Raw genomic sequence first — 26,504 nt, 5'->3', positions numbered from 1 at the left:
CAGATTTTAATTATGAGAATAAGGCTGTGCGAGTGAAAATGATAAACAACAACAATAACAACAATGATGAAGAATTTAGTCTGCCAGTCGTGTAACAGAACACTGACAACTGGCTCAATATTTTTTCCCCACAGAATTAAATTTGGGGGCCCTGAATTGACCCATTCATTTGATACTGTGTAGCTGTATCATCTTGCCACACATTTTTCTCAATGGGGATAGTGATGCTTCTCTAAGCAAGCAGTTCATTGCTTTACTGAGTAGTCTTACCCAGTGATCCAGTTTGGTTTTCCCACCTGCCAACTCATGCAGGTGAATTTTATCATGTCTGTTGAGAAGTATGTGAGGGCCTCACCCTCACAACTCAATTGATTCTGCCTTCAAAAATACTTTCCAACCTCAAACTCCAACTTCAACCTCCGGGATGCAAATTTGCATAAAACAGAATCCAAATTAGATATCTTTGGGAAAGATATGCTAGAAGTATCTTTCCAATGCAGACAAAATCTAATGCATTTAGTGATGTAATGTCCAAATTAAAATTCATCCATTTGGAAACTCAACAAAACATATTTTAGGCAATGGTTTCTAATTTTGCAACTTGCTTATTGCCTGAAGATTTTGATCTTTTCATTTCCTTACATGGAAAAAAAAAGGCATCCCGACCTTAAGTCTTTTAAAAGTAGTAGCAGCTAATCTGCTTTTCCAATTATGTCATCCAAATATAAAACTACTAGTATTTTTCCAATGAGATTATTAAGTAATTAACAGTCTACAGGCTGGCTAACAACATGCTTACAGCTAAATTCTACCCGGAGGACCACACTAGTAAACCCTTTTCAAAGTAATCCTACCTACCAAACTCAGACAGTTATATGACAAAACCACTAAAAATCCAAAGTTAATTAAAAATACAAAGCCAAGTCAACATCATAACACAAGCTTGTCAAACTCTCTGTGGTTGGAGCTTGGGTGACAAGTGAAGGCGTAGTGGTGGCCCTACCTGGGTCAAGTTTCAGGGCTGAGATCTTTTGGTGTCCTTGCTCAGATGGAGCTTCCTTTTACTCTGCCCTCTACTCTAACCTCCATGTGCTTATTTAAGTATGTCTCACTACGCCTCCATCAAGATCTAGAGGCACAATCTCTCACTACCATCCACATGTCTCATATCCCTCCCACAAACTGGTATGCTGAAGAGATTCATTTGACGGAATATCTCCATCCCTTAGTCCCTCAAATAGCTGCGCACCTACGACACGCATCACCATTTACACTGTGATGAATAGAGCAACTATAAAACAGCAACAATCCTTAATCATGAAACCGAAAGATGTCTTATCTCAAGGGATAGGAAGGTAATTCATCCTCCATGTTTAATTAGTTCCTAAACTGCTTTATAAATGAGTCTACTACATAATCAAGTGGTGATCCAGAGCTCGATTGTCAGATTTGGTCACTGTGCTGTCAAGTTGGCACATATTTTACACTCAGTCACCAGAGATGACAGAGAATCCTCTTGCCTCCCTGTTGTATGTAAGTAGATATAACAAGTCACTGAAACTAGAACTACAAGTCTTTCATCCATGAGGCAATATGCCTGTTTCTCTAGGAAACTGCCCCAACATTCTAACGTCTAGTTTCTGGATGTGGGATTTCAAGAATCTACTCCTAAATCCATAATGGTCTAGGATTGTGGTTTAGGTTGAACTTACAAGTCAAGCCAGTGGGCTTCCTTATATAGTAATAGCCAAGCACTCTACCTGGTAAACCATGATAAAGAGAGAACTTGAGTCACTGCAAAGTCATCAGCTTAATTTTTATATGTGACACCAACCTTGGATGTTCAGAGTCTTTAATGTTATCATTTTCCTCTTTTAAGAGGCTCAGAAAAGATTCTTTCAGGTTTCATTTTTTTGTGTGTGCATGCATAGGTGTTGTTGCTGAGACTGTAAACATAAAGCTCGACCACAGTGGGAGCATAAAAAGTGCTGGGTTCAGCTGCTGGGATGCTCCCATCAGCCATATTAACAATATGGCTTCAGCCATTGGAGTACAACTTCCACAGCCTTATACAACAAAGGGCCTTAAACTCAAAGATGACCAGAGCACAGCTCAAGTATGGCTGTTTTGCAACTGGGGATATATCTAATCTTGACTATGAGAGTGCAGAGTCATCACCTGCTGTTTCTATCATGGACCTGCATGGCTTACTTTAATAATCATACAAGTTTGCATCTTTCATGTGCATATCTATTATTTATCTGGTCATAACTCAGTTAACAGAATTTAATAACCCAGCATATTAAAGGCTACATGGAATTATATACCAGCAGGTAATTACCAGTAAGTAATGCATTGGATAGTGTTTACCACAAGTGTAAGAATCTTCTGGTGAGCTGGAATGTCAAAAATGATATTTACATTGTGATGTTTAGGGACATAAAATGAATGTAAAGTATCATGAGGGTGTAGTCACAACCAGTGAGAAATATCTCCAAATTAGGTGAATGGTTCCCAATGTTTAGGGCTCTTTCAAAGCATCTCAGGGTGAAGCTGATTTTGAAACTACCCCAAGACTCATTTAAAAAAAATAAAAGCTAACCACTATTTAGAGAGTTTGGAGTTTTCTTAGGAATTTTCATGGAAATTATTCATGATAATATGGACTTTAATAAAATCAGTAATTGTAATTCAGTCAAAAGTTAATGAGCCAAACAAAGGAAAAGGAAACACAGATAAGAGAAAAAAGAAAGTAGAAAACGGAAACCCTATAAGAGAGAAAATGCAAATAATAATTGAGGAAGTCCAGATTTTCAAGCCACTAGGAAGAAAACTGTATATTATTACTTCTAGGTAGTGATAACTTGATTTTGATTTTTGTTTCCATAGATTTGAGCAAAATACAATTTAAAAATCCTGCCAGTTATGGACCCACTTACCAACTGTGTAAATGTTGTTGTTGTAAAGGAGGCAGAGGTGTGAATTCCTTATTGGACACTTTCCAGACCTCTCTTAACTCCCAACTCTAAGTCTAGAGTGTAGCATTTTGGCTACTAAAGCATGCATCAACCAAACTGTTCCTCAAAAGGAGAGCTTTGCACACAGAGAATCCCAGGTGAGGATTTACACTTCAAATAATAGAGTTGAAAAATACTGATGCCAGCTGATGCCTAAAACTTGTCAAAATAAATGTCACCCTTTCTTCTTATCATTAAAATTAACAACATAGGGAATAAGGAAAGGGATGCTAGCAAGAAAGTCCTCTGGTTGTGTGGCATAGCATCTTTTTAAGAGTAGCATTGCTATGCTCATTTATTTTCTCGATACTCTTGATTTCATGATGTTGCTACATCTAACCAGTGGGTTTTGACAATGAAAATTCTCACCTGAAGATTGAATCTGTGGGATACACAAAAGTTGAATGATAGATTCTGAAATATGTTTTTTTCTGGGTATGAGAGTATAGTTTGGGGGATGGTCCCTTGTGTCTAAGTTCTCATGTATATGTAAGACCACTTGTTGCATTTCTCAGGAGCCTGTCTTTATCACAAGTGCTTCCCATTCTTTGTTTTGGGTAGTGTGGGCTTAAAACAATATTGTAGGGACTGTCATTCCATGAAGCACAAAAAGATGGTGGAATCTGAGGATTGCATATCAAATGCTAAAAAAAATGACTAATAAAACATACACTGCCCTTAAGTTGTAGTGTCAACTTACAATGACTTCTGTTTTTCACAGATAACAAAAGAAGCATAAAAACAAACATAACCAAAGAGAACTTTCCCCAATGAGTGGAGTTCCACCAGTGACCATCAGTGCGCTGGTAGAGGTAGAGTGATGGGTCGTGATGCTAGAGATAGGAGAACACCCACTACAACAAGTGGGCATCAATGCGCAGCCAACACAGTCCTTGGCGAACGTAGCGGACAAGATTGGTCATGCTGCTGTGCTGGGTCAGAGGCCCCATCAGGGTGTCCAGATCACCAAAGAATTCTGAAAGGCAGAGCAGTCCTCAGTTAGGCCTTCATAGGATATCATGAAAATATGCACCACATTGAGAAGCTGCTTTCACACAACACCACAACCACATGGACAACGGAAATGTGATTCATTTGTCCCTTCATTCATTCGACAAACATTTATAGAGTGCCTACTAGGAGACCAAAACTCCACAAGTTTATCAAGCCCCATTATTTTAATCTTTAGTGAGCTCCAAAAACTCTGCAGCACGTAATAAATTTATGTTTTCATTGATTATACATTTATATTTAGAAAAGGGTATTTCTACACAAAATTATAGGGAGCCATGGTCTATCTAATGTCAAGCTGTTTGTCATTCAATGTGTTACTGAATTGAAAATATCCTCTTTTCCTTTTGTCTAAATGAACCGAGTTTACTGAGTTTTCTTGGCATGGTCTAGACAAGGCCCATGAATCTGGGCATTAATAGTAGCCATCAGCCTCCACAGATAAATAAACATCAAGGGGGAATTTGATTTTGTAAGTCTTCTTACCAATTTCATTGGGGATGGAAAATGGCCTGCAAGTATCTTGTCACTTAACAACTTTTCCTGCCCCTGACCTAGGACATGAGTGGTAAGAATGCCCAGCTGATTTTCCCTTGGTTCTCTTAGGGAAGGGGGCAGCCCTGAGGCTACACTACTAACTAGCGTGACTGGAGTTTTGGAATGTCTGCCTTACGGGATAGAAGTACTATGTGGGAAAAACTATATGATCTCTAAAAACTTGCTAGGTGTTCCCTTTTCATGTATGAATTCATTTGCCTGGCACTTGGTTATGAGAGAGCTCTCTGGCAAAGGAAGCAGCCTCACCTATGTGCTGGCTGGCAGCAAGGAATCTGTGTCAGGGGGTGGGGTGTGGGGATGGGACTGGAGACTGCCCTAACATGGGATGCTCTCCTGCCTTCTTGGAAAGTGATTTCCATGCATGGGTTACATGTGCTTGATTACTCAGGAGATGGAATTTCATCAAACAATGCATTTATTCTTTATGTTATATATAACATATGGGATCCTTCTCTAGGTGTCAACCTCATTTGATTATATGATACTTTTTAACCTGTACTATGCAATAAAAATAATTTCTTCTGATAAAAGAGTAAATTATTTCTGGCATCTAAAATATTTTCCTATGTAATACAGTATTAAGGAAAATATTTAAGGACCTAGTCATTGTTGAATGAATGTGAGCCTCATATGAGCCAGGATGTTCCCTCGGTATTCTGTACAAAGCTCTCTGGCTTTCTTAATTAGACACCATTTTAATAACTGCTCCAAATGAACAGTATAAGCAGCTGGGCAGGTAAGCTTCTAGACCAAAGGCCAGGGGGCAGCATAAGTGCCATTGGCTCATTTCAGCACCAGAACCTTCTACAATAAGTAATCTGCAGCTGCATGGTGGGCAGTATGAGGCAGGAGTGGAGACCTTTCACTGGGAGAACCAACTTCACCCATCTCCACTGGGTAAAACACGTGCAAATACATGGTTGTCTCCAGTGCGATGCAGAGCTGCAACCAAAAGGGAAGCTCCACAGTTATCTCACTTCTATACAGACAAGGTAGATGTGAATAGAATTCCCAGAGCTAAGTAGATCAGAAATGACAAGGTATGAAACTCAAGGCTTTGAGCAGAAGATTTCACACTAGTCCTCTCCCCCGTCCACTGAAAACCCCAATGACAACATTAACAGGACATATTTTCTCTCTGCTCTCTCATAACCAAATGCAAGAATGACGGGGTTGTTTTCATTCAAAACGACACAGAGAATTTAGAAACTCTTTGACACACTGTGCTAATGACAAGATTAACACCAGTTCACCCTAACCTCAGCACAGCCACCACATTGCTCCTGGAAAGTTCTGAAGTTAATTTAGAGGGAAATAACCAGATTTTGAAAATGGATGCAATGATAAAGGAAATCCATAAATATTGAACTGCCCTCCAGTTACTGACACAAAATAAGAGAGAAATAGTGGAGGCAGACATGCTAGACAAATCTTAAGATGTGTCCATCTTCACTTGTAATTCTAGAACCCCTGGATGACTCTGGTTGTATAGGCCAGTTGTCTCTGAATTTCCAGAGGTGTAGAAAAGTAGACAATTTAATAATTATCCATTGCTCAGATAACTGGTTTGGGATTTCACCAAAGGTCTCTGAGGACCTGTCATTAATTTTGTTCTCTAGATGTGCAGTGTAGCCTATTAAGAGATGAGAATCTGGAATCAGATACTTCTAGATTCCTGCTTCTAACGAGCAAGAGCTGTGATAACATGGGTGAGTTTCTTAATCTCATAGAGCTTCAGTTTCCTCATGTATGAAATAAGGACAAATGAGACAACAAATGATAAAGCAATAGTGCAGTTCCTGGCATATAGAAATTGCTGCACAAACCTGTGGAACCAATACATGCAGATACTCCCAGGAGTCAGTGTAAGCTTATAGATGCATTGAGGGGTGAGGTCTCAAACTACGGAATGTGCTTTGTGAGCCACAAAATCTTTGAGTTATATAGATACATAATATTACGTAGTAAGGAAAGATAATAAATCTTTGTAGAATTTCTACCTTGGACTCAGAATTTTATACTAGGTGCTTTACACCTATTATTTAATTCAACCCATCTCTATCATCCCTCTGGAAAGTTTCACCATCATCATCACTGTTATGTCCATTATAGAGATGGAAGCTAGGAAGTAGCTCACAGATTTAACTAACTTGCCTAGGTTGCCCAGGTAATGCATGACCCAGGTAGGATTCAAACTTAAATGATTGGGTTGCAAAATCTGCATCCTTCCTATTCCAATGAGATAGTTTCCCCATGCTCAGCGATACAATAGTAATGGGTAGCCCACATTTGTCCCCACCTTGACTGGTGCGGAGCAGTCTGTGATTGCGGGGCCAGAATCAGCCAAGTCAAATGAACAGCTGGGACAAATGTGCAGTTTGATTTTACTTCCCACCTTCATTAGGATAGTGAGGCTTTGTTGTGATCCTCAATGACAGCTAAGGTCACAGATGTCAGCATGAGTCACCAAAGACCACGGATTCACTCTGGTAAAGCAGGGTCCTCTTTGCATTTGTTTTATAACAAAGTTCAAGTGTCATCATGAACAGCACCCTGATTCTTCATCCCAGTCATCAGTGTGTGAAAAGTACTAGCTGAACTTTGGCCCTTGCTTCCAAATGCAAGCTGCGTTATCGTGTATTCAACTGGAGCTAGTAATTATAATGAAGGTTGAAGGCCTTAGTTCAACCTCACCTCTCAAAATAATAATAGTAATAATAATAATAATAATAATAATAACAGGAGCCAACAGGATCATAATTAATTTATAAATCATTATTTTTGTCTTTGCCTCTGTTTCTCTGTGTTGATCCTTGTCAGTGAGTGAAATTCAAAACACATCACAGTTCAAATTAGTTTAAGATTTAAAGGAGGACAAAATTCCAGGGCTTTTTCACTCTTTCAGGAATAACAGGTCACCGTGTCAGCCCTGAGCAAACTCTGTCTTCCCTTATCTAAGTCCTGGAAATCAGAGATACAGAAAGATATAAGGCCACCAAGTGCAACTCTAGTCCTTTAAAGTGAAGTTAACTCCATCGTGGTCTGTGAGCTATATGGGTAGAACAGATGAGCATACCTTTGTTTTCTCTTGTCAGTTTGTCGGCCATATCCCAGTGTTCATAGCCCCGTAACACATTGCTAGTGATGTTGACGTGGCTGGCAGCCATGTGGTGAATGCGCTGGGGAATGGTGACTGGGCCGTTGTTACAGTTCCCCATTGCGTTGATGGGGGAGACGTTGTTGAGAGACACTGGGGATGGAGTGTTCCTGGGGAATGGAAAGAGACAGGCCTTGTTAGGCTGGTAGGAAAGAGTGACAGTGGGGTTCTAGGCCTCCCCCATCACGCTGGGATCTCATCAGAATGTCATTTGCCGGAGTAAAGTTTAGCATAGTGTACATATGTGAAGCCCCATCAGAGTGGAGCTTGTTCTTATATCCCACTGACTCTTCTCACAGTACATCTATAGCTTTTGTCAATGCAATAGCTTTTGTCAACACAATAGCTTTTTCCAGAGGCTCTAGTGGATACAGAGATTATTACCACCCCATACCTGCCTCATCTGACCAAGCCACCCAGAGCTACAGTGCCAGGCTATAGAATGAGGCCCACTCTTCTTCCTTTCTAACATTAAACACCAAAGTCTCCACTGCCTTTGACAACCACCGAGGACTCCATGCACACCACTGCTTTTGTCTTCAAATACCAGAGAGGACTGAGTGGATATTTCTCCAGCATTAATTCTACCCATAAATATAGCTCTTCCTTTGAATACATATAACAAGTGTTGTGATGTTTCAGAGAAACAGCCAGCTCAGAGCTATGATGATTTCTCTACCTGCTGCTGGAATGGCTATCAGCAGTTAGAAAACACTTGATGTCCAATATTGGTCTATCATCAAAGTGTTTTGTGGAAACCACAATGTCAGTTTGCTCCAAATACAGGTACCACAATAAGCAAAGTGCAATTCTTACAGCCCCCCAAGGAGCAGTATTTGGGAAGCTGGGAAAAGTAGTATTCTCTCTTTTTAGGATTCTTTAAGACATGCTACAGAGATGGGCTGTTAATTGCTGACTATTTACCTGCATGCTGATTTATAAAAAGAAGTCTTCAGAGTTTCCACTTCAGAGAGTACTAGTGTTTAGACACACATTTTCATTACATTCTTTAATACTTGCAACAAGGAGTCACCTGCTGGCTGCATACAGCATAGGGGTCGTTTTTCCTCCAGGGCCCAGGGTTAGATCTGGCTACCTAAGGAACCTGAAGGCTTGCCCAGGAACTGTCACTAAAGCATGGGTGGCTTCCTGTGTGCAGGAGCAAGGTCTGTGTGCCCCTCTGCTTCTCTATCCCCCTCCAGACACACTTTGAACATCTGCCCAGGCAAACGCATCAATTTATCAGGACAGAACATAATGAGTGAGTAAAAGAAATGGAAGGAAGACGTCTTCAGGACTCCATGAATCTGCATGTTTGAAAGAATCTCTTCCTTATTCCTCTGAACACACCTTATCACACAATCAAGTAACTCTGTCTCCTGCCCCACCCCCACCCCCTTACCAGTTGCTATTGTTGGCAACTCTAGTTTTCCAGGGTGGCTCCCAGAACAGGTGTGCACCCTGATGGGCAGCACATACAGATGATTTGGGGAAACAGCAATCGCAGCGTACCAAAATGCTGAAATGCTGCTGACTAGATCTGGGAACAATTACAACTGCAATGCTCTTGAGACTCACAGGCTGTGCCTACAGCTATAGGAGAGAGTTGGACCATTTCTGCAAACAGAGTCTATTTTCTGGTATGTTCTGGTCTGGTCTGAGGGAGCAAATTCGTCCTCACACTTGCTCTGTGCTTGTCTGGTGTGAGTGGATTCAAGAGTGTTCCTGCTATGTTTATAATTTCTGAGCTACTTCATTACTTCTTGACAGAAAGATTTATTCTTAAGGTAGAAGTGGGATGAGGAGATGTCCAAGCTAAGGGGTCTAGGCACAGAAGACAGTGAAATGACAAAAAGGCAGTGAAAGCTGGGTTTCTTTGTTGTGGTAGGTTGCAAAAGCTATTTCCTAGTGTTTTTCCCCAGTGGTAGTCATTAACTCTTAAATGTCAATTCATGGCAAGAAAGAAATACTTTCTCATTTGTAATTCTTAAAGAAAATGACAAAGCTGTCATGTGCCACAAATGTTGAAGGAAGTTAGAAAGACATGTGGCGTGTGCCTCTAGTTGCAGCTACTCGGGAGGCTGAAGCAAGAGGATCGCTTGAGCCCAGGAGATTGAGGCTACAGTGAGCCAAGATCGCACAACTGTGATCCAGCCTGGGAGTCAGAGCAAGGCTGTGTCAAAAAAAAAAAAAAAAAAAAAAAAAGCCAGTCACAGTGGCTCATGCCTATAATCCCAGTACTTTGGGAGGCCAAGTGGGGCAGATCACCTGAGGTCAGGAGTTCGAAAACCAGCCTAGCCAACATGGTGAAACCCTGTCTCTACTAAAAATACAAAAATTAGCTGGGTTTGGTGGCAGGGGAATCGCTTGATCTGAGGAGGCAGAGGTTGCAGCCGAGACACTGCACTCCAGCCTCCTGGGTGACAGAGTGACACTCCATCTCCAAAAAAAAAAAAAAAAAAAAGGAGACCACATGGTTCAGGGAAAGAGGTACTGGAATCCAAGGAGATCTGGTGTCTAGCCCTGGCCCTGCCATAAAATTGCTGTGTGCCCCTGAGCATATCCCTTCTCCTTGCTCGGCCTTACTTTTCTTGACTGCAAGAAAAGGCAATGATCTCCAATCATGTCCAAGAGTCACAAGAGAAACCAAATCATCTCTCTTTATCACATACATCTTGAAAAGCCCTTTTTACTTTATCACACTGAAAGGTTATTGGGGACTTTCCCCCCTACTATTCTCTAATTTATTTATTTTAAATACTCAGTGGTGGAGGCAAGAAGAGCTAGGATAAGTGTCTGTTTTCAATTGTTACTGTTCTCACACTAGGCTCTAAGGTCTGACATATTCTGATGAGCATGTCTGCACACTACATTGTGCTCATTAAATGAAAAGCTGCCTAAGAAGTTGTGGCTGTGGCTACAAGAGGGCTGATGCAGGGCCCACTCACTTCAGTATGCTCTCCAACTCTGACTTAGCTTTCATCACTGCGTAGAATCATCACTGTTCTTTGTGTCTATCTACTTGCAGATCTCACCCTTTTCTCCATATTTCCATGACACATGCAAATGAGCATGTGCACAGAAGCACATGCTTCTCACCACTTCTGCCACTACCACCCTGGTCCAACCCACCATCCTCTCACCTATAAGCCATACCCAGCCCTGCTGTTCCTTGAACTTGTCAGGCATGCTCCCTCCTGCTTCAGAGGCAGCTGCCATCCCTCTGCTTGGAAGAAATTCCTCCAGTATTGTTATGGCTTGCTCTACCATCATCCTTCTCTAACATCCCTACTCAAGATTCAGCATGGTACCACTGCTCCCTCCCCTATCCTCAGCAGCCCTTTTTGCCTGCCCTCCTTGTTTCAGTTTTCTCCATGACACTTCCCATCACCTAGTATGCCACATGTTTGTTGTTATCTTTTTCCTTTAACAGAATGTGACCTTGATGAGGGCAGTTTTGTTTTGTTTTGTTTTGTTTTGTGTATTTCACTCTGTGCCATACTTCAGTATCTAGAACAGTGTCTGGCATATATGTTCTCAATGAACACCAGTTGAATAAATGAATGACTTGCTTCTATTCTTTATTTAGTATCTACTACATATAAAGTGCTCTGGAAGGTAGAAGGAGAAAAGCATATATAGCATGAGGATAGGGAGTATATCTACAAAAGGCTTGGCAGAGTCTCTCACACAAGGTAGGAACTCAATACATACTTGGGGAATGATAGGGTGGATGGCTACTTATTGCAAAAGAGCAAAGAGTCTAATAGAGGAGCAAAATACCTTCTTTTCTGGAAATCTAGGGTAAGTGCCAAAACTGTGGTGCTAACCAAGTGCTGTGGGAATTCTAGAGGCGGGATCATTATCCCTTCTAACTTAAATAGGTAACAATTACAACAATAATCATGGCAACAGTAGCTGCAGCAGCCATCATTTGTTGCACAGTCTCTGTGTGCCAAGCATAGTTCAGGGCTTCACCAATATTCTGTCTAAGCCTCATCATAACTCTGCAGGGAAAGTTCTGCTGCCGCTGTTTCTGGCCTCAGAGAAGTTCAGCTCCGTCCTGAGGGCCACAGAGCCTAAAGAGCTGAAAAGCCAGGATCTAATAGCAGGTCCATTTTCCTCCAAAGCCCATTCTTTTCATTCTCTTTCCATTCCACCAGGTCACTTCAAAGTACTGCCATCCATGTTTGCCCGGCTTCGTTCTTTTTAATATCTCTCTGTGACATTCGAAATTGTTGCTTAGCCTTTTTAGACTCTGCATAATGTGGATTCCAGAACCCTGTATCAAGAGTCAGCAAATCTGGCCCATCTTGTGTTTCTGTACAGCCTGTGAGATCTGAATAGTTTGCAAAAGATGAACATTTGCAATCAATTTGTTGAGAGGGGACACTAACTTTGAACACCAATTAAGCAAAATGTTATGAAAAAATTTTATATTCTTCATTCTTCTTACCAATAGACTTGTATTTCAAAAATTATACATAATTGGTATTATATTTTGAATCTTATCAGTAACAATTTTGTGAAAATTTGTGTTCTCTCATATTTTTCTTCATAGTAGCCTTGGTTTCACCTCTTGACACAAAGCCCAAAATATATAGTGTCTGATGCTTTAAATAAAAAGTTTCCTGGCCCCTGCTGTAAACTCAGCAGATTTTTCTGCTTCTTCTTCCAATTGCTTCTTTGCACTTCTTTTCCCCAGCTTCCATGGAAGCAGTTCCTGAATGTCTGTTCTCAACCCTCTGCTCATCTCTCCATATAATTTCCTGCAGAGCCCTTAACCACTTCTGGGCAACTGACTTCCCCAATTGCTAGCCAGCCTAGGAGGGTTTGAAGTCAGAGGGTGCTGCTCCTGGAAGGTGCTGTGAGAGTCCTCCATGGGGGACACCACCCTCATTCACAGGGAAACAAGCCATAATCTTGCTTGCAGACAAGAAGCCCTTCCTGGTTATGCAGGGAGCCCTAAGCTCCTTCTCCTAGGCTTCCATAGCACCTTGTTCATACCTGTCACCTCCTTCCACTGGACTGTGTGCTTCTGGAGTGCAGGGACCATATCAAATTCAGCTTTCTATCCCCAGCCCATCGTGCTGCAGATGCATGCAAAGCATTTGCTGAATGAATGAGACATAACCCCTGAGTGACTGTTTTGAGTTGCCTCACTCAAAAGCTCTGTGACCTACCAAAGGGCATGTGCTTTCTTCATGCAAAATCTGCTTAAAAATCATTTCAGGAGGCTTTTCATGCAACTTCACAAGCTTAGGTTGTGTTTGAGTTCTTTCATTTCAGAATTAAAACAACAACAAGAAAAACAACAACAACAAAAACAAACAAACAAACAAAAAATGCATTTTTTTCCCAGTGATCCTTTAATAGCTGCTTACCTGCTCTTGCCCTTACTTTACTCTGTGCTCAGAGAAAACAGTTTTCTCTGGGCCTTTCTCTGGTTATTTTTATTTTCTGAACTTATTTTTTCTCTTAAGGGACAAGCACTCTTTCCCTTTTGTTCGTCAATATAAGAGTAAGACCCAATTCAACATTTTAAACAGTGCTTCCTTTCAATGCAGTAATTGAGTTAATGTGTAGTTTTCAATGGATCTGTTCCCTCGCACTGAATGTTTTTATGATTTCAAAGTAGAGTTCATTGTCACATTGCTTTTGGAGTGTGTTTTCTAGATATTTATAAAGTGGCAGTAGAGACTGTTTTATTCTTGAAGAAATTATTTTGATCAGAGATGCAGGAATTTTGAAATGATGAAAAACTGAAAAAGCAGCTTGGAGTTATAAAATGGTCTATGTCCACAGTCATCTAGTTTCTCTTCCCATCACTGAGGGGTGTGGGCTTGGGCTGGTGAGGGGTGTTTGGGAATCAGAGGAGAAACTGATGCTCAGGCAAGTTTAGCTAACTTCACGTCTGACACAGAACTGGGATTCAAACTGACTCTCTATAAGAGACATCTCTTCAGTGGGCCTTCGAGGACATTGGGTCCAACCCCTTCATTTTAGCGATAAAGAACAAGCCCAGAGAGAGGAAGGGGCCCTCTTAGCTTACCCTGTGAGCCAAGGGCAGCTTCAGCACCAGGTCAACAGTTTTTGGGCCCCTACTCCACTGCTGCTAAGACTGAGCTGTCCCAAGCAGATAGAACTCTAAATAAGGCCTCAGGCACAGGTGAGTTCCCTGAGTCTCTGATCAGTATTATAGTGGATGCTTTTCTATCTTCGATTAGGGCATTTTAGTATTAATATAAAAATTATCATGAAGGCTTGGATAATTGGCTGACCAAGTGGCTTCACATTTTCAGCACTATTATGCCTTTGGTTTTATTAAACAGCACTTACCATATATCAATGAATATTTCATTGGTCTTTCATTATTGAATGAATCATTGAAAAATCACCACAGTGGAGTTAACTTTATCCTGCCTCTCTAAAATGGCATGGTGCTTGCCATCTTATTAGCAGATACTTTTATGGCTATAATTTGGCTTAAAGATCAAATAGTTAAATAACTCTGAACCACATCTTTTTAAACTTTTCTGTCTTGCCATTAGCCAAAGCCTGGCTAGAATTTTGTATGCACAAAAATGACTGTAGTTCTAGAATGGACCTTCACTCCTGACTTGTCACTGCAAAATATTTGGGGTCTGTTGAATCACTCATCTTCATGAAAAAGCAATTTTCACAAAATACTTACTTTCCATTGCCAACCCATGGAGATGGGATCTGTGCGACTTTTGAAGCATTTTGCTAAAAGAGAGAGAGAGAGAAAGGGAAATAAGGACATCTATTTTGTGTTTTATTAATTCAGAAACAGATGGAAGTGTGATTTAGAGTACATTAATATTGATTGCAGCATTTCGGGATGCAGAGCTGGGATGTATGTGCACGTCAGCACACCACGACGCACACTCGATGAAAATAGCTGGTTAGGATAATTAGTGGGCTCCAATCAGGACCATGAAAGTCACTTGATGAAAGATCTTATACACTAAAAGGCCCAGTGAAATCAGACTCGGTTCTCCAAGAAGTGGTTTAATTATCCTCATCTGAAATTTATTCTGCAAAACAAGCTCTTCAGAGTACAAGTAAGCTTTTCACCTTTAGCTCCAGTTGGAAACTTTTTCCCTGGGATGCAGAGTGAGCTGTCATTTCTAATAATCCACGAATGTGTCAAAGCCAAGCAGTATTTTCATTTGTTTGTTTGTTTGTTTTCAGGAATCACCTTGATTTGCTATATTTACATGGAAACCCTCATGGCTAAAGAGCTTCCCTATTTAACAAAGTGACTGGTCCAGGGCTGCACTGCAATCGAATACTAAACATGCCTTTGTTCCTCTGATGGAACTGGGCTGGTTTAAAGGATGGGCTTCCTTGTATTTTCAAGACCACACACTTGTGGATCAGAGGGAAAACTGACATTCAGCATTACCACTACAGGACAAGTATCAGGCTCATTGTAATGGCCTAGCCAGGTGGAAGGTCAAGCAGCACAGATGGCCACAACTCTTGAGGCACTGTGCCTGACTCAGACCTGCTCTTGGAAGTTATATCCCCAGTGATGCTCATCTTCTGCCTCTTTGCTGCCAGCCCAGCCCCCTTTACAAAAGGAGGGTCAGGGAAAGAGTCAGCATTTTCGGGAGTCCAATGAGAATGGAACACTTCTCTGGAACTTTGTAGATCTACACCTAAGGTGCATTCCGCAGACTCCAGTTTTTAATCTCAAGAAAGCTCAACACACTCCTAGATGAATGAATTATTTAATATTTGTTTGGAGTTTTGCAATACCCTGTAAACTACATAGGGCAGGCCAAAGAGGGCAAATATTACATCAGTGGGTCTCAAAGTGTGATCACAAGAACAGCAGCAGCAGCATCACCAGGGAACTGATTAGCAATACAAATTCTTGGGCCATGCCTCAGACCTACAGAATCAGACACCTAGGGACTGGGGCAGAACACTCTTGTTTCAGAAGTCCTCTGGGGGATTCTGATGCCCACTGAAGTTCAAGAAAGAACTTTCTTTTTTTTTTTTTTTTTTTTTTTGAGACGGAGTCTCGCTCTGCCACCCAGGCTGGAGTGCAGTGGCCGGATCTCAGCTCACTGCAAGCTCCGCCTCCCGGGTTCACGCCATTCTCCTGCCTCAGCCTCCCTAGTAGCTGGGACTACAGGCGCCCGCCACCTCGCCCGGCTAGTTTTTTGTATTTTTTAGTAGAGACAGGGTTTCACCGTGTCAGCCAGGATGGTCTCGATCTCCTGACCTCGTGATCCGCCCGTCTCGGCCTCCCAAAGTGCTGGGATTACAGGCTTGAGCCACCGCACCCGGCCTAAGAAAGAACTTTCTAAAGCAGAAGTTAAGAGTGTAGACATATGAAGAGAAGAGGGCCTGTTGTACGTGACTCCCTTTTACCCACATGAATACTAGCCTTATGGCATTATGGCCACACCACATAATAGCTGGGGAACTTACTCCTTTCCCCAACTGTGCCACAGCGTCTTCATAAAGCTGTGCACTTCCACTCACTGTATGTTTCATGTAAGGCCATAATTTTGCTCATTTCAAACAACTACTTTGGTATGATTTAGCCAAGAAGTCTCAGGCACTTGACAAAAAAAGAAAAAAATCATGTCCTTTTCTTTTTAGACCTGCCCAACAGAAGGAGCATTGAGTCTCCCCAACTCTAAAACATGACTGGTGTTGGAGGGTACAGTGATCAGGCCTAGTATGAAGCTGCTGTTTGCAATTTTTACCTGGGCTCATTCTCAAATTTTGGCTTTGCATTTTGAGATTGCCTTTTTTGTGCTTGCAAGTTAAAAGCCCCAGTTCCCAACAATATGGCCTTGTTTGTTTGTTTTGATAGCCAAAGCAATCAGTTGTTTTTAATTACAGCTACTGCACTCCAAGACTCCCCATGGCCAAAGGCTTTCCAGGGGTGTGGATGTGCACATAGAGCCAGGGTGGCCACAGTGACTTCTCTCACTTCTGAGAGATTCCTGGGCTGACCTATCATTTAACAAAAGACTGGCCATACTTATAGCCACAAGTTGTGCCCACCTCACAGAGCAGCAAAAAGGTGACATACTCCTCACTGCAACCAGGAGGTTGTCAAGGGTCATTTGTGAGTCTGGAAAAAAGTCAGGGGATTGCACTATCGTGCCTTCTCTCCCTGGAATCAAATCAGACATAAACTCCTTGCTGAGCCCTTAAGGAGGGATAGGACGGCCATGGCCAGCAGGGAGGAGAGAGGTTAAGCCTTTGGCAGCATTTGACATTCAATAACATGCATGTCATGTCTTATTAGTGATTTTATCATCATGTACCTATAAATTATACAAAATAAGGATTACCTTAAAATATTCCATCAGTGATCTGGAGTACTTCATAGCATGGTCCTTCTTCAGCTTAAACATTCTCAAATAGAGGAGTGATAAACATCGGTAGCTGTGGTGATAAGGAAAGGCTTCTGTTAATGTCAGTGCTTAGTGAAACTTATAAACTGTTAAGAAGAATGCTGATTCACAATTTGCAGTTACTCTCCTATGGTTAGATTGAGAAACATAAGTAAATAAAGAAATTCTAAAGAGGGAAGGGGCAAGCGTTAAAATTCCATTTTGATAAGGGTATAAATTAGGAGAGTAAATGTTTAGTCAGCGACTGAAGAAATCCATTAGTTATCCTTTAATAGTTTAATGGAAAACAAGAGTAATGATCTGGGGTAAGCAGCTTAAGTTGATCTAGAGTTTTCAAATCCTTCTATGACATTTCAGCAATTTTCTTGTGGCCTCCATGGGACTCACCATAGTACTGCTAGCTTTTTGTCCCCATCCGAAGCCAAGGGACTTGCAAAGTTCTTCAGCCTCATTGCATACCTTTGAAGAGAAAGAAAAAGCTAAAGTGGAATCTGTATTACCCTTCAGAAATGCCCAAAATCATTGGTAGTCTGATTGCCTGTATGAGTTATTCCCACATTTGCTCTGGGCAGGAGGACTGACTGGTGCATGTGGGCAAAAGCATGCTTCCCCGAAAACACACACAAAATCGGGATCAAAGCGTCATAAGAGGACTCATGTGAAATACAGAGTTCAACTCTTAAGAAGGCAGTGAAATCATGAGCCTTAGGACAATGCTATGGAATTACTGTGAGTGTGTGTGTGTGTGTGTGTGTGTGCATGTGTGTGTCTAAATGCTGGTAAAATACTGTTTCTAGGCACACTGTAGCTAAACGACATGATTGGTTTTCAATGAGAGGTGGACAAGAATGTCAGTTTCAGTTCAGTTTATGACAGATTAGGTAAATAACATACAACTATGTCTGACATGAGCATAGGGAGACCTCAATCACACAGTTAAAAGGTCTTTTCTAATGGCTCAGGTTTTGAATATATTCCTATTGAAAGTGTTTTTTTGTTTTTGTTTTTAAATGAAGGTCGATTTCACAGCATTTTAAGGTCTAAGCACCCTTAATTTATGATGCTTGTATATTTTGTCTTTCTATTCTCCTTAATTGTTACTGTTCTGCACTGGGGTGATAAAAGGTTGAGTAGTTCCCTTTTTTTTTTCTTCTAGTCAAGTACATTCCATTCAGGGCATTTAGACTCTTGAAAATCGATTCATTGCATAAAATCATTGTCTGAGCTTTAATGCAATTTCACAGGTATTTGTGGTAGAATAAGTAATGGAGTTCTGTATGGCAGAAGGAAGTTGAAAATTCTCATTTATAAGAAGGCTATGGAAAGCCTGCAGGGCCACTGAGCTGGCATGCCTGACTCCTCACTTTCAGCAGCCTTCGCCCACAGAACACTGGGGAGCCTAGGCTCACCCCCTGAGACTTGGCCTCCGCAGCATTCTAGCCGCCTTGCTCTCCTGGTTATTGCTCTAGTTGTGTTGAGTGAACATTTTCCAGGAAAGGCACTTGTACATTTAATGTGGGCCCCTTCTTTTGTTGCAATATTAAGCAAAGGAATTTTTTATTATGTAATAAATCTAGCTTTCTTTGACAGTTGGATCACTGAAATGTCAAGTCATTGTGATGCCCCACTTGTTTTCACAAATACATTTCTATTGCAGATTCCCAGAGCTCAGAGCAACTATAATTACTTGAATGAAGAAAATGGGGCTCTCTCTCTGTAGCCAGCATACTGTCGGGGAGAGAGTAATAAAAATTTCTTCAACATAATATTGCAGTACTAAAAACTATGTTCATATTACACTCACCCTCTAATTGCAACCAGATTTGAAGTGACTTGATAGTGGAGTTTCAATTGCTTAAATGGACCAGAAGACCTAGTTGCTTTAACTCATTTTATTCCCAACTGAAATTCCTCTCATTAAAAAATATTATACACACATGTAATTTACAGAAACTATAAAAAAAAGTAAAAAATAGAGAAGACATAAACGGGTACATGCAAAAATGGTGAAGTTGGAAACAAAACAAAACAAAACTAGTTGAATCTGAATGAAGTCTTTGGAGCGTATCAATGTCAACATTCAGGCTGTGATACTGTAATATAGTTAAGCAAGATGTTCCCACTGGGGCAGACTAGGTGAAGGGTACACAGGAACTCTCTGTATTAGTTCTTACAACTGCATGTGCATCTACAATTACCTCAAAATAAAGTTTAAAAGCATTGACTTTAAAGTGAATGCTTGTAAATTCTCCACTGACTTTCAGGTTTCATTGAAATAAACTTCTACGGGAAGTAAAATAGCATATAATAAAACATAAATCATGCTTTTTCCCTAAATAACTTTTTTCAAATAATTAAAAGAAAATTACTTAATGATTCACATCGCACTTTTACCACAAAATGAAATTTGTATTTTACTTTCATATTTTTAAGACAGCATGTGTTTTCTTAAAAGAAAATAAGAAAGAAGAATATGCAGAGAGAGAAAACACCCATAATCTCACTCACTTATTACAGCTATGATTTCATTTCCTTTCCAGTTTGGTTCAGATGCATATACAAACTTTTCATGATCATAATTGTAGTGTGCATGTTATTCTGCAGCTTGATTTTATTTTAACATCATATTATAAATATATTTTGTGTGGCTGCATAGTCTCTGTCATTGTTGTATTTCAATCGCTGCAAAGTATTCTGTTGAGTGTCTACTATGTAATTACTTTTCTATTATTATTTGGTGTGCTTCCAATTGTGTGCTATTATATATAATGTCAAATTGAACATCATACCGATTACTTGTTCTAGTCTTTACAATTGTTTTCTTCAGGAGAGAAAACTCAGATTTCCACAGTTAAAGTACTGGATCAAAAGATATGAATACTCATTTGTATGGCTTTTCCTACACAATGCCAAATTGCCCTCAATTTACAATAATCAGTTTCCATTCCCATCAGCTGCATAGGACAGGTCTCGTTCACTGCTAGGCCTTCTTTTGCTGTAGTTTTTAATGCTAGATATTAACATTGTTACGTTTTCTTGTTAATTTAAAAAGTGCCTTTTTAAATTTGCATTTTTGAATGAATAGAGAGCATGAATTGTCCCTGTGTTTGTTCACTAATGTTTCCCTTCAGTTTTGAATCCTTATAATTTTTGCCAGTATGTTCATCTTGTGTATCTTTGAAAATCACAGGTAGTTTTGACTAGACACTGAGCAATCAATTTCTTCTTGAAAGATACAGAATGGTGGTGGTGCCTTTCACAGTATATAAAGTAAGTCAAGGAGAAGTACTTGACACTTTTCTCGGTGCCTACATTTCACAGCAGTGCAAAGAGAAAGAAGGCTGATTGGCTCAGCAGGCAATGCTAGAGCTGCCCTTATAATCACCCTACTTTTGTGGCTCTAACTAAACTTCTGATTCTATGTCAGCAGAGTTGCTTTTATTTAAAAAAAAAAAAAAAAAAGTTCTTTTTATCTTTTGGAATGTGTCACTGGGAAAATACGCACACTAAATCTGTCCAATGTTTGTGTGAAGATTTAGGTACAAATATCCTCAGATTTGTAACAGTTAATGCAGATACAAGCAAGATAGTATAAACCAGTCCTGGCATGATTGATTAATCAAGCCAGATGGAACTGGACATAAGGACTTTTCAGGTAAAAAACTGCTTACTTAATCAATCAAAAGTGATTATTTAGTCCATCTAGTGAACGATGGTGCTTATTCACTATTCAGGGGTGGATTAAATTATTGTACAAATATCTGCAAATCACTGGATAACACCAGAATGGATTATTTCTTCTTCTACCTCTTCTTCCTCTTCTTCTATGAATTTTTTGATAACCCAGAATTTCTACACCACCAAGACCAACAGCCAGAAAATTTCATTTAAAATATAAATGAAACCAATAATGTGTGCAGTTAATATCCCCTCTCCTATTCTCATCCTCTCATCTGTACCACCAGCCCCTACTACCACCTCATCTATTTCCCTAATTCCAGACGCATAGAAAGTCTACTCCACACCTGCAGCCTTAAACACCAACTCCAAGTTGGAACAGGGCCCCTCCCTTTTTAATAACCAAGATAAAAATTCTTAGAAAACGTGGTTTGTAATAGAAATCCTGAGAGCACCATTTTTTTGAATTATAAAACTGCACCTTTGAAAAGACAAGTCAATGCTAAATGGTAAAATGATTATACTTATTTCTACCCACTACATTTCCATTTTAATGTAACGAATATTGAAAATTATAACACTCACATTATAACTTCTGGAGGAGATAATTTATAAAATCAGTGTCCATCAATTATAAATTTTCCATGATATTAATAAAATAGCAAGAACTAATTATGATGACTTCTAAGAGGATGGCTTGGACAAATTATTAATAAGTGGAAATGATAAATTTTTAAAAACATAGCTTCTAATTCTAGCTGAAATGAGTGTAGGAAGATGATTGCAGAAAGGCCATTCACCTGAGGAGCTCCACAGTCTCAGAGTACATGGTGTACGGGGACTTTGCTTCCAGAGGGTCGCGTTCCATGGCATTGCCACATTCAGTGAAGGACAGGGCGGCATCAGCATAATTCACAGCTTTGCCAAATTTCTCGAACTGAAACAGGAAGATGACTCGTCAAGATGATACTCTCTGTTTTCTCCTTCATATAAAAGAGTGGTTTGAAACGGGGGTAGTTTTGCCCCCTTCCCACAAGGAACATTTGGCAATGTCTGGAGACACTTTCAGTTGTCACCCCTGGGGAGAGGGGGCATCTGGTGAATAGGGACCAGGAATGCTTATAAACTTCTGCAATGCCCAAAACAGCTCCCACAATAGAGAATGAGCTGGCCCAAAATGTCAGCAGTGCCCAGGCTAAGAAACCCTGATACAGAAGACAATGTATGAATTGGTCTTAACAATGAAGTTACCGGCTTAAGGTTCTATTGTCATGACACCAAGGCTAGCTGAGAAGAGAAAAATGCAGGCAGGGTGTCATATGTAGTTTCTGGCATTGTTGTTGCTGTTATTGTTATCTTTTTGCTGGACCTGATCCAAATCATTGCCTCAACTAGTTTCTATTCATGAAATTTACTAAACTATCCAGTCATTGTAGTGTCCTATAGACAGTACTTGCAACTAAGGGCTGCTTTTTATAAGTCTCATGGACAATGAACACATACATTTTTGCTTTAGAACTCTTTGTGAGCACATCAACTTCACTCTCAGGAGAAGAATAACAAATTGATGCTATTGTCATGAGAAATGGGAAGCTGTAGTATGACTGTTGACAATAATCACATCACTTTCATTGTAAATGATAGTTTGAAATAGTGTGTCAAAAAGCCAAAAAATATAGTACTACTAAATATTTTAGTTTAGTAAAATTTTATTGCAAAGGTTTTAGCCCTGATAATGGTCATGATTAAACTGACTTAGACATACTGATTTCTTTTTTATGTGTAATGAATATTATATATGACACTTTTATAGTGAGTATTTTATAACAGGATTTAACATTTTCAATTTTTGATAGCAGGATGTAAGAATTCCACTAATATGGTATTTTATGTAAAAGAAGGAATATAATGCAGATTTAGCTATTTTAATTTTCATGTATACCTTTTATCAAAATATTTTCTATGCAACTGTGAAAGTTTCAATTTTCAAAATGGCAGAGTAGCTGTCTCTAGTAAAAGATTAAGTACAACCATAAAATGATTAGCTACAAGTCCTGCAGAATCTCTTATTGTAAATGACTTTTTACAATAAATGTTCTTCAGCTTTTAAGAGCTGCAGGAATTCTGTGGTTTTCTTTCTGTAAGTTACTGTGGAGAAATACCGGTTTCAATAAAATTCAAGCTGATTTCGTGAAAACTTGTATACATATATGCAAACCAGGTCCTTTCTCTTTTGCCTTACAAGATAATTTCCTTAGGTCATCTGGCTCCACTGGCTCTCCCATTTGGAAATTGTTCTTAGATCCTGATTTCTGAAAGTGACTTTTCATTCATAACCCAATAGCTGGAGAGATCTGTGAAGATCACCTAGCCTAAAGCCCTTCTTCCCTAGGAGTAGCTGATGTCCAGACAGAAAATTACATGACCATAGTGCCAATTAATAGCCAAGTTATGCCCCACCCCTGGGACTGTTTCCCCATCCATAAAATGAGTGGCTTAAACTATAAGGGTGCTTCCCAGGCTAATATACACATAAGGCTAGCAAAAATATCATTCCTCTAAGTGTTCCTCAACCTTTTTTTTCAATATCACCCCCCCACCACCAAGAAATTTTTAAGATACCATCAGCCCTCTTTATCTGTGGGTTCTGCATCCATGGATTTAACCAATCTTAAATCAAAAATATTCCGAAAAAAATGAATGGCTCCATTTGCACTGAACGTATACAGACTTTTTCTTGTCATCATTCCCTAAACAACTCATTATAACAACTCTTAACATAGCATTGCATTGTATTAGATACTATAAGTAATCTAGAGATGATTTACTGTATATTAGAGGATGTGAACGGATTATATGCAAATTGCCATTTTACATCAGAGACTTGAGCATCTGAGGATTTTGGTGTCCGAGGGGGTCCTGGAACCAATCCTCTATAGATACAGAGGGATCACTGTATTTTTTCACGTACCCCCAATGAAATTTTAATACAAAAAATATACTTATTCTCTCTTTATGCCCTGTGGCCCCTTGGAGGGTCACACCCCATTGCAATAACTAAAACTTTTTCACCCCATCTCCAAAACCAATTTTTGCCCCCATAGGGGCAGTGTCTCCCCAATTGGGAATGCACATTCTAAATGGATTACGCCAAATGTGATCCCTTGAAAGACATATATATAAACACAACCTTGGAATGTAGAGTGTTATTAGTTCATAATTATATGTGTATATGTCTGCAGCACTGATTTTTCTCAGTTCCTCAAACATTTCATTTACATGGTCTCCTGTGTACATCCCAGTCTTCATCAGCTCATGTAACAGCTTGTCAAAGGAACATGTGTATGCTCCCTAACCCCAATTTCGACAGATGGCAAACCCTAGGAGCACTTGAGTGATCTGTAGTGCCATAGAGTTGAGGACATTTAGAGAAAACCTTTGGTCTTTGAGGCAGCAGCATTGCCATCCAGTGCCTTTCAAATCTCTCATCACCTATACAATGGTCACAGGTACAGTTTGTCCTGGCATCTCCAATGGAGTTAGCACCCAGTCTGCCTTGTCATTTTTGTCTGCAGGAGCAGGGAAAATTGTTTCTAAGGAACAATTTACACCACAGAAAGGTTACCTGCAGATACTAAGCAATTTGTACCACAGCAGGGAAATGACAGAAAGTAGGGAAAAGGCAGATGTAAGGACCATGGACAGTTGATGTTGGCCACATACTAGTCATGGTATTTCATCACAGCATTCCCAATACAAAACACTACTGGGACAACTAAGTCCTAGCGGGACACAATGCAATGTTTGAGGATGCTATTTTTTAACCCAATGGGGTTTAGTCAAAGTGAGAAGCCTGAATTTAGGGCCTTCCCTAGGACAGTGGTTCTCAAATATCTGCACTTGGGAATCTCCTGGGGAGCTTTAATACTCATTCCTGGGTCCCAGTCCCAGAAATTCTTATTTCATTGGTCCGGGATATGGGGTAGGCATCAGAGTTATTCTAAAGCTTCCCATGTGATGTGTGGTTGAGACCCACTGTTAGGAGCCTCAACCAAATCAAACAACTCAAAATGTTGAGCTTATCACTGATCTAGGTGGCTAAAACATTTGGAGGCAGCTGGGTAAAATATCTTGAGAAATCCAGATGACAGCATTTCTTTTCTCTGCTTGGGACCCCAGCCTAATTGAGGGGCTCACTCTGAAAACATGTCATCAAATGCAGCAAGGAGCTGAGTTTTTCCTCAGGCCTAGTTTTCCCAAAGCCAATTTTTGAGGCCATTTAGACAGCTCTAAACAACTCTCACATTCTCACATGACTTCTGGCTTACTGGACCCAAAAAGCGCATCATTTCCAGGGAAGTTTCATAAGTCATTTCAAATTCACTTGAAAGATAATGACTATGGTATATCCCATTGAGCTTCTGAAGTTGGGGCAAGGGGAAGAATGGTGGAAAAACAAATGACATGATAACCAAGCCCTGAGAACTTTGGGAATTACAGAGCTAAGTAATTTACCAGCTCAAATCTCCCCGTGTCAGGGCAGCAATGTGTTGACAGGCAGGTGTGGGCTGTGCTACTGAAAATTTGTTTGGAAAAGTGCTTTCTTTGTTTGCTTTTGAAACATAAATCCTTAATGGGAACAAAGCAATGAGAAAAAGGGAACCTACCAGTGCATCAGCTTTGTGCTTCAGCTTCTTAGCTTCTTGCATGTAATAATCAGCATTGTGAACCCTAAATAAACAAAACAAGCTCTTTCAGAAACCAATGCTTCATCTTTTCATTAAAAGACTGAATCATCAAACCTTTTCTGCTATAAATTTATTCCCATATAATGCCTTGAAAAAGGCAGACTAATGCTGTCATTCATATCATAACCAACCTTGAAATAATACTGTAAATGAAATCTGAAGTACATAATGGCCCACTAGGATAAATAACCACATCCTCCAACCCCAACCATTACAGTTGTCCAAACAGATCAAACAAAACCTGGCTATAAATCTGTGTGTTGGTTATATGTGAGGACATGGATAGGAAAGGACAAAACAACCTGCCTTTGCACCTGCCTTTGGAACAGTAACAATGCTGCATAATTAAAATGGGACAAAAACATTTCTTGGTGGGGACAGAGTGGTGAGTGTATATGCAGCAGGTGGGGTGTACTTTTAAGGGTATAGGATTTGATGCTGAGGTCTTATTTGGGGTGACACATGCATAGCACTAGAAAAGCCATGCTACCCCCATCCCCCATTCACTACTCCAAACTGTCCATGATAATCTGGAACAACATACGAGTCATCAAAAGTGAGCTTGGGTCTCCGGACATTAGTGCTGCTGCTGGATAGAAGGGGCAGAGCTGCCCAGGATGTCATCTCCAGGTGACTGCTATCCATGAGGCCAGTAGTGATGGTAGAGGTGATGGTGGAAATGGTAGTGGTAGTAGTTGTGGTGGTGGCCGTGGCGGTGGCAGTAGCTGTGACAGTGGTGGTGACAATGGCAGTAGCAGTGACAGTAGCAGTGGCAATAGCAGTATTGCTGACAGTGACGGTGGCAGAGGATGCCTTTTTTGGAGTGTCTCCCTCCTGGGAAAAAGGAGTACAAATAGTTTCCATTAGGTCCAGCTTTTTAAAACATCTTGTCATAAATGCTTTGAATGTCAAGCACGTTAAGAAAGAA

The 26,504-nt window shown here is 40.3% G+C and overlaps 1 protein-coding gene across 6 annotated transcripts in view; it reads right to left on the bottom strand.

The window, feature by feature from the left end:
* Positions 1-746: 746 nt before the first annotated feature.
* AFF2 (AF4/FMR2 family, member 2) overlaps positions 747-26,504 on the bottom strand; it is a 501,113-nt gene continuing 475,355 nt past the window's right edge. For 5 of the 6 annotated variants that reach the window (XM_011971245.1, XM_011971244.1, XM_011971247.1 and 2 more), the window contains 8 exons: positions 26,121-26,410; positions 25,496-25,559; positions 21,629-21,765; positions 17,538-17,609; positions 17,088-17,181; positions 14,438-14,490; positions 7,663-7,853; positions 3,686-3,993 (listed from right to left, as the gene is read on the bottom strand). In XM_011971245.1, the coding sequence (XP_011826635.1) occupies positions 3,872-3,993; positions 7,663-7,853; positions 14,438-14,490; positions 17,088-17,181; positions 17,538-17,609; positions 21,629-21,765; positions 25,496-25,559; positions 26,121-26,410 (1,023 nt within the window). In that variant the 3' untranslated portion in view covers positions 3,686-3,871. Of the gene's footprint in view, positions 3,994-7,662; positions 7,854-14,437; positions 14,491-17,087; positions 17,182-17,537; positions 17,610-21,628; positions 21,766-25,495; positions 25,560-26,120; positions 26,411-26,504 lie in introns of all 6 variants that reach the window. The other variant, XM_011971246.1, reaches the window with a different exon arrangement.

This window comes from Mandrillus leucophaeus, unplaced genomic scaffold, assembly GCF_000951045.1.
Source record: "Mandrillus leucophaeus isolate KB7577 unplaced genomic scaffold, Mleu.le_1.0 Scaffold994, whole genome shotgun sequence".
Lineage (NCBI taxonomy): Eukaryota > Metazoa > Chordata > Mammalia > Primates > Cercopithecidae > Mandrillus > Mandrillus leucophaeus.
The sequence above is the reverse complement of the archived record's forward strand: the minus strand, read 5'-3'. Positions and strand labels throughout refer to the sequence as shown.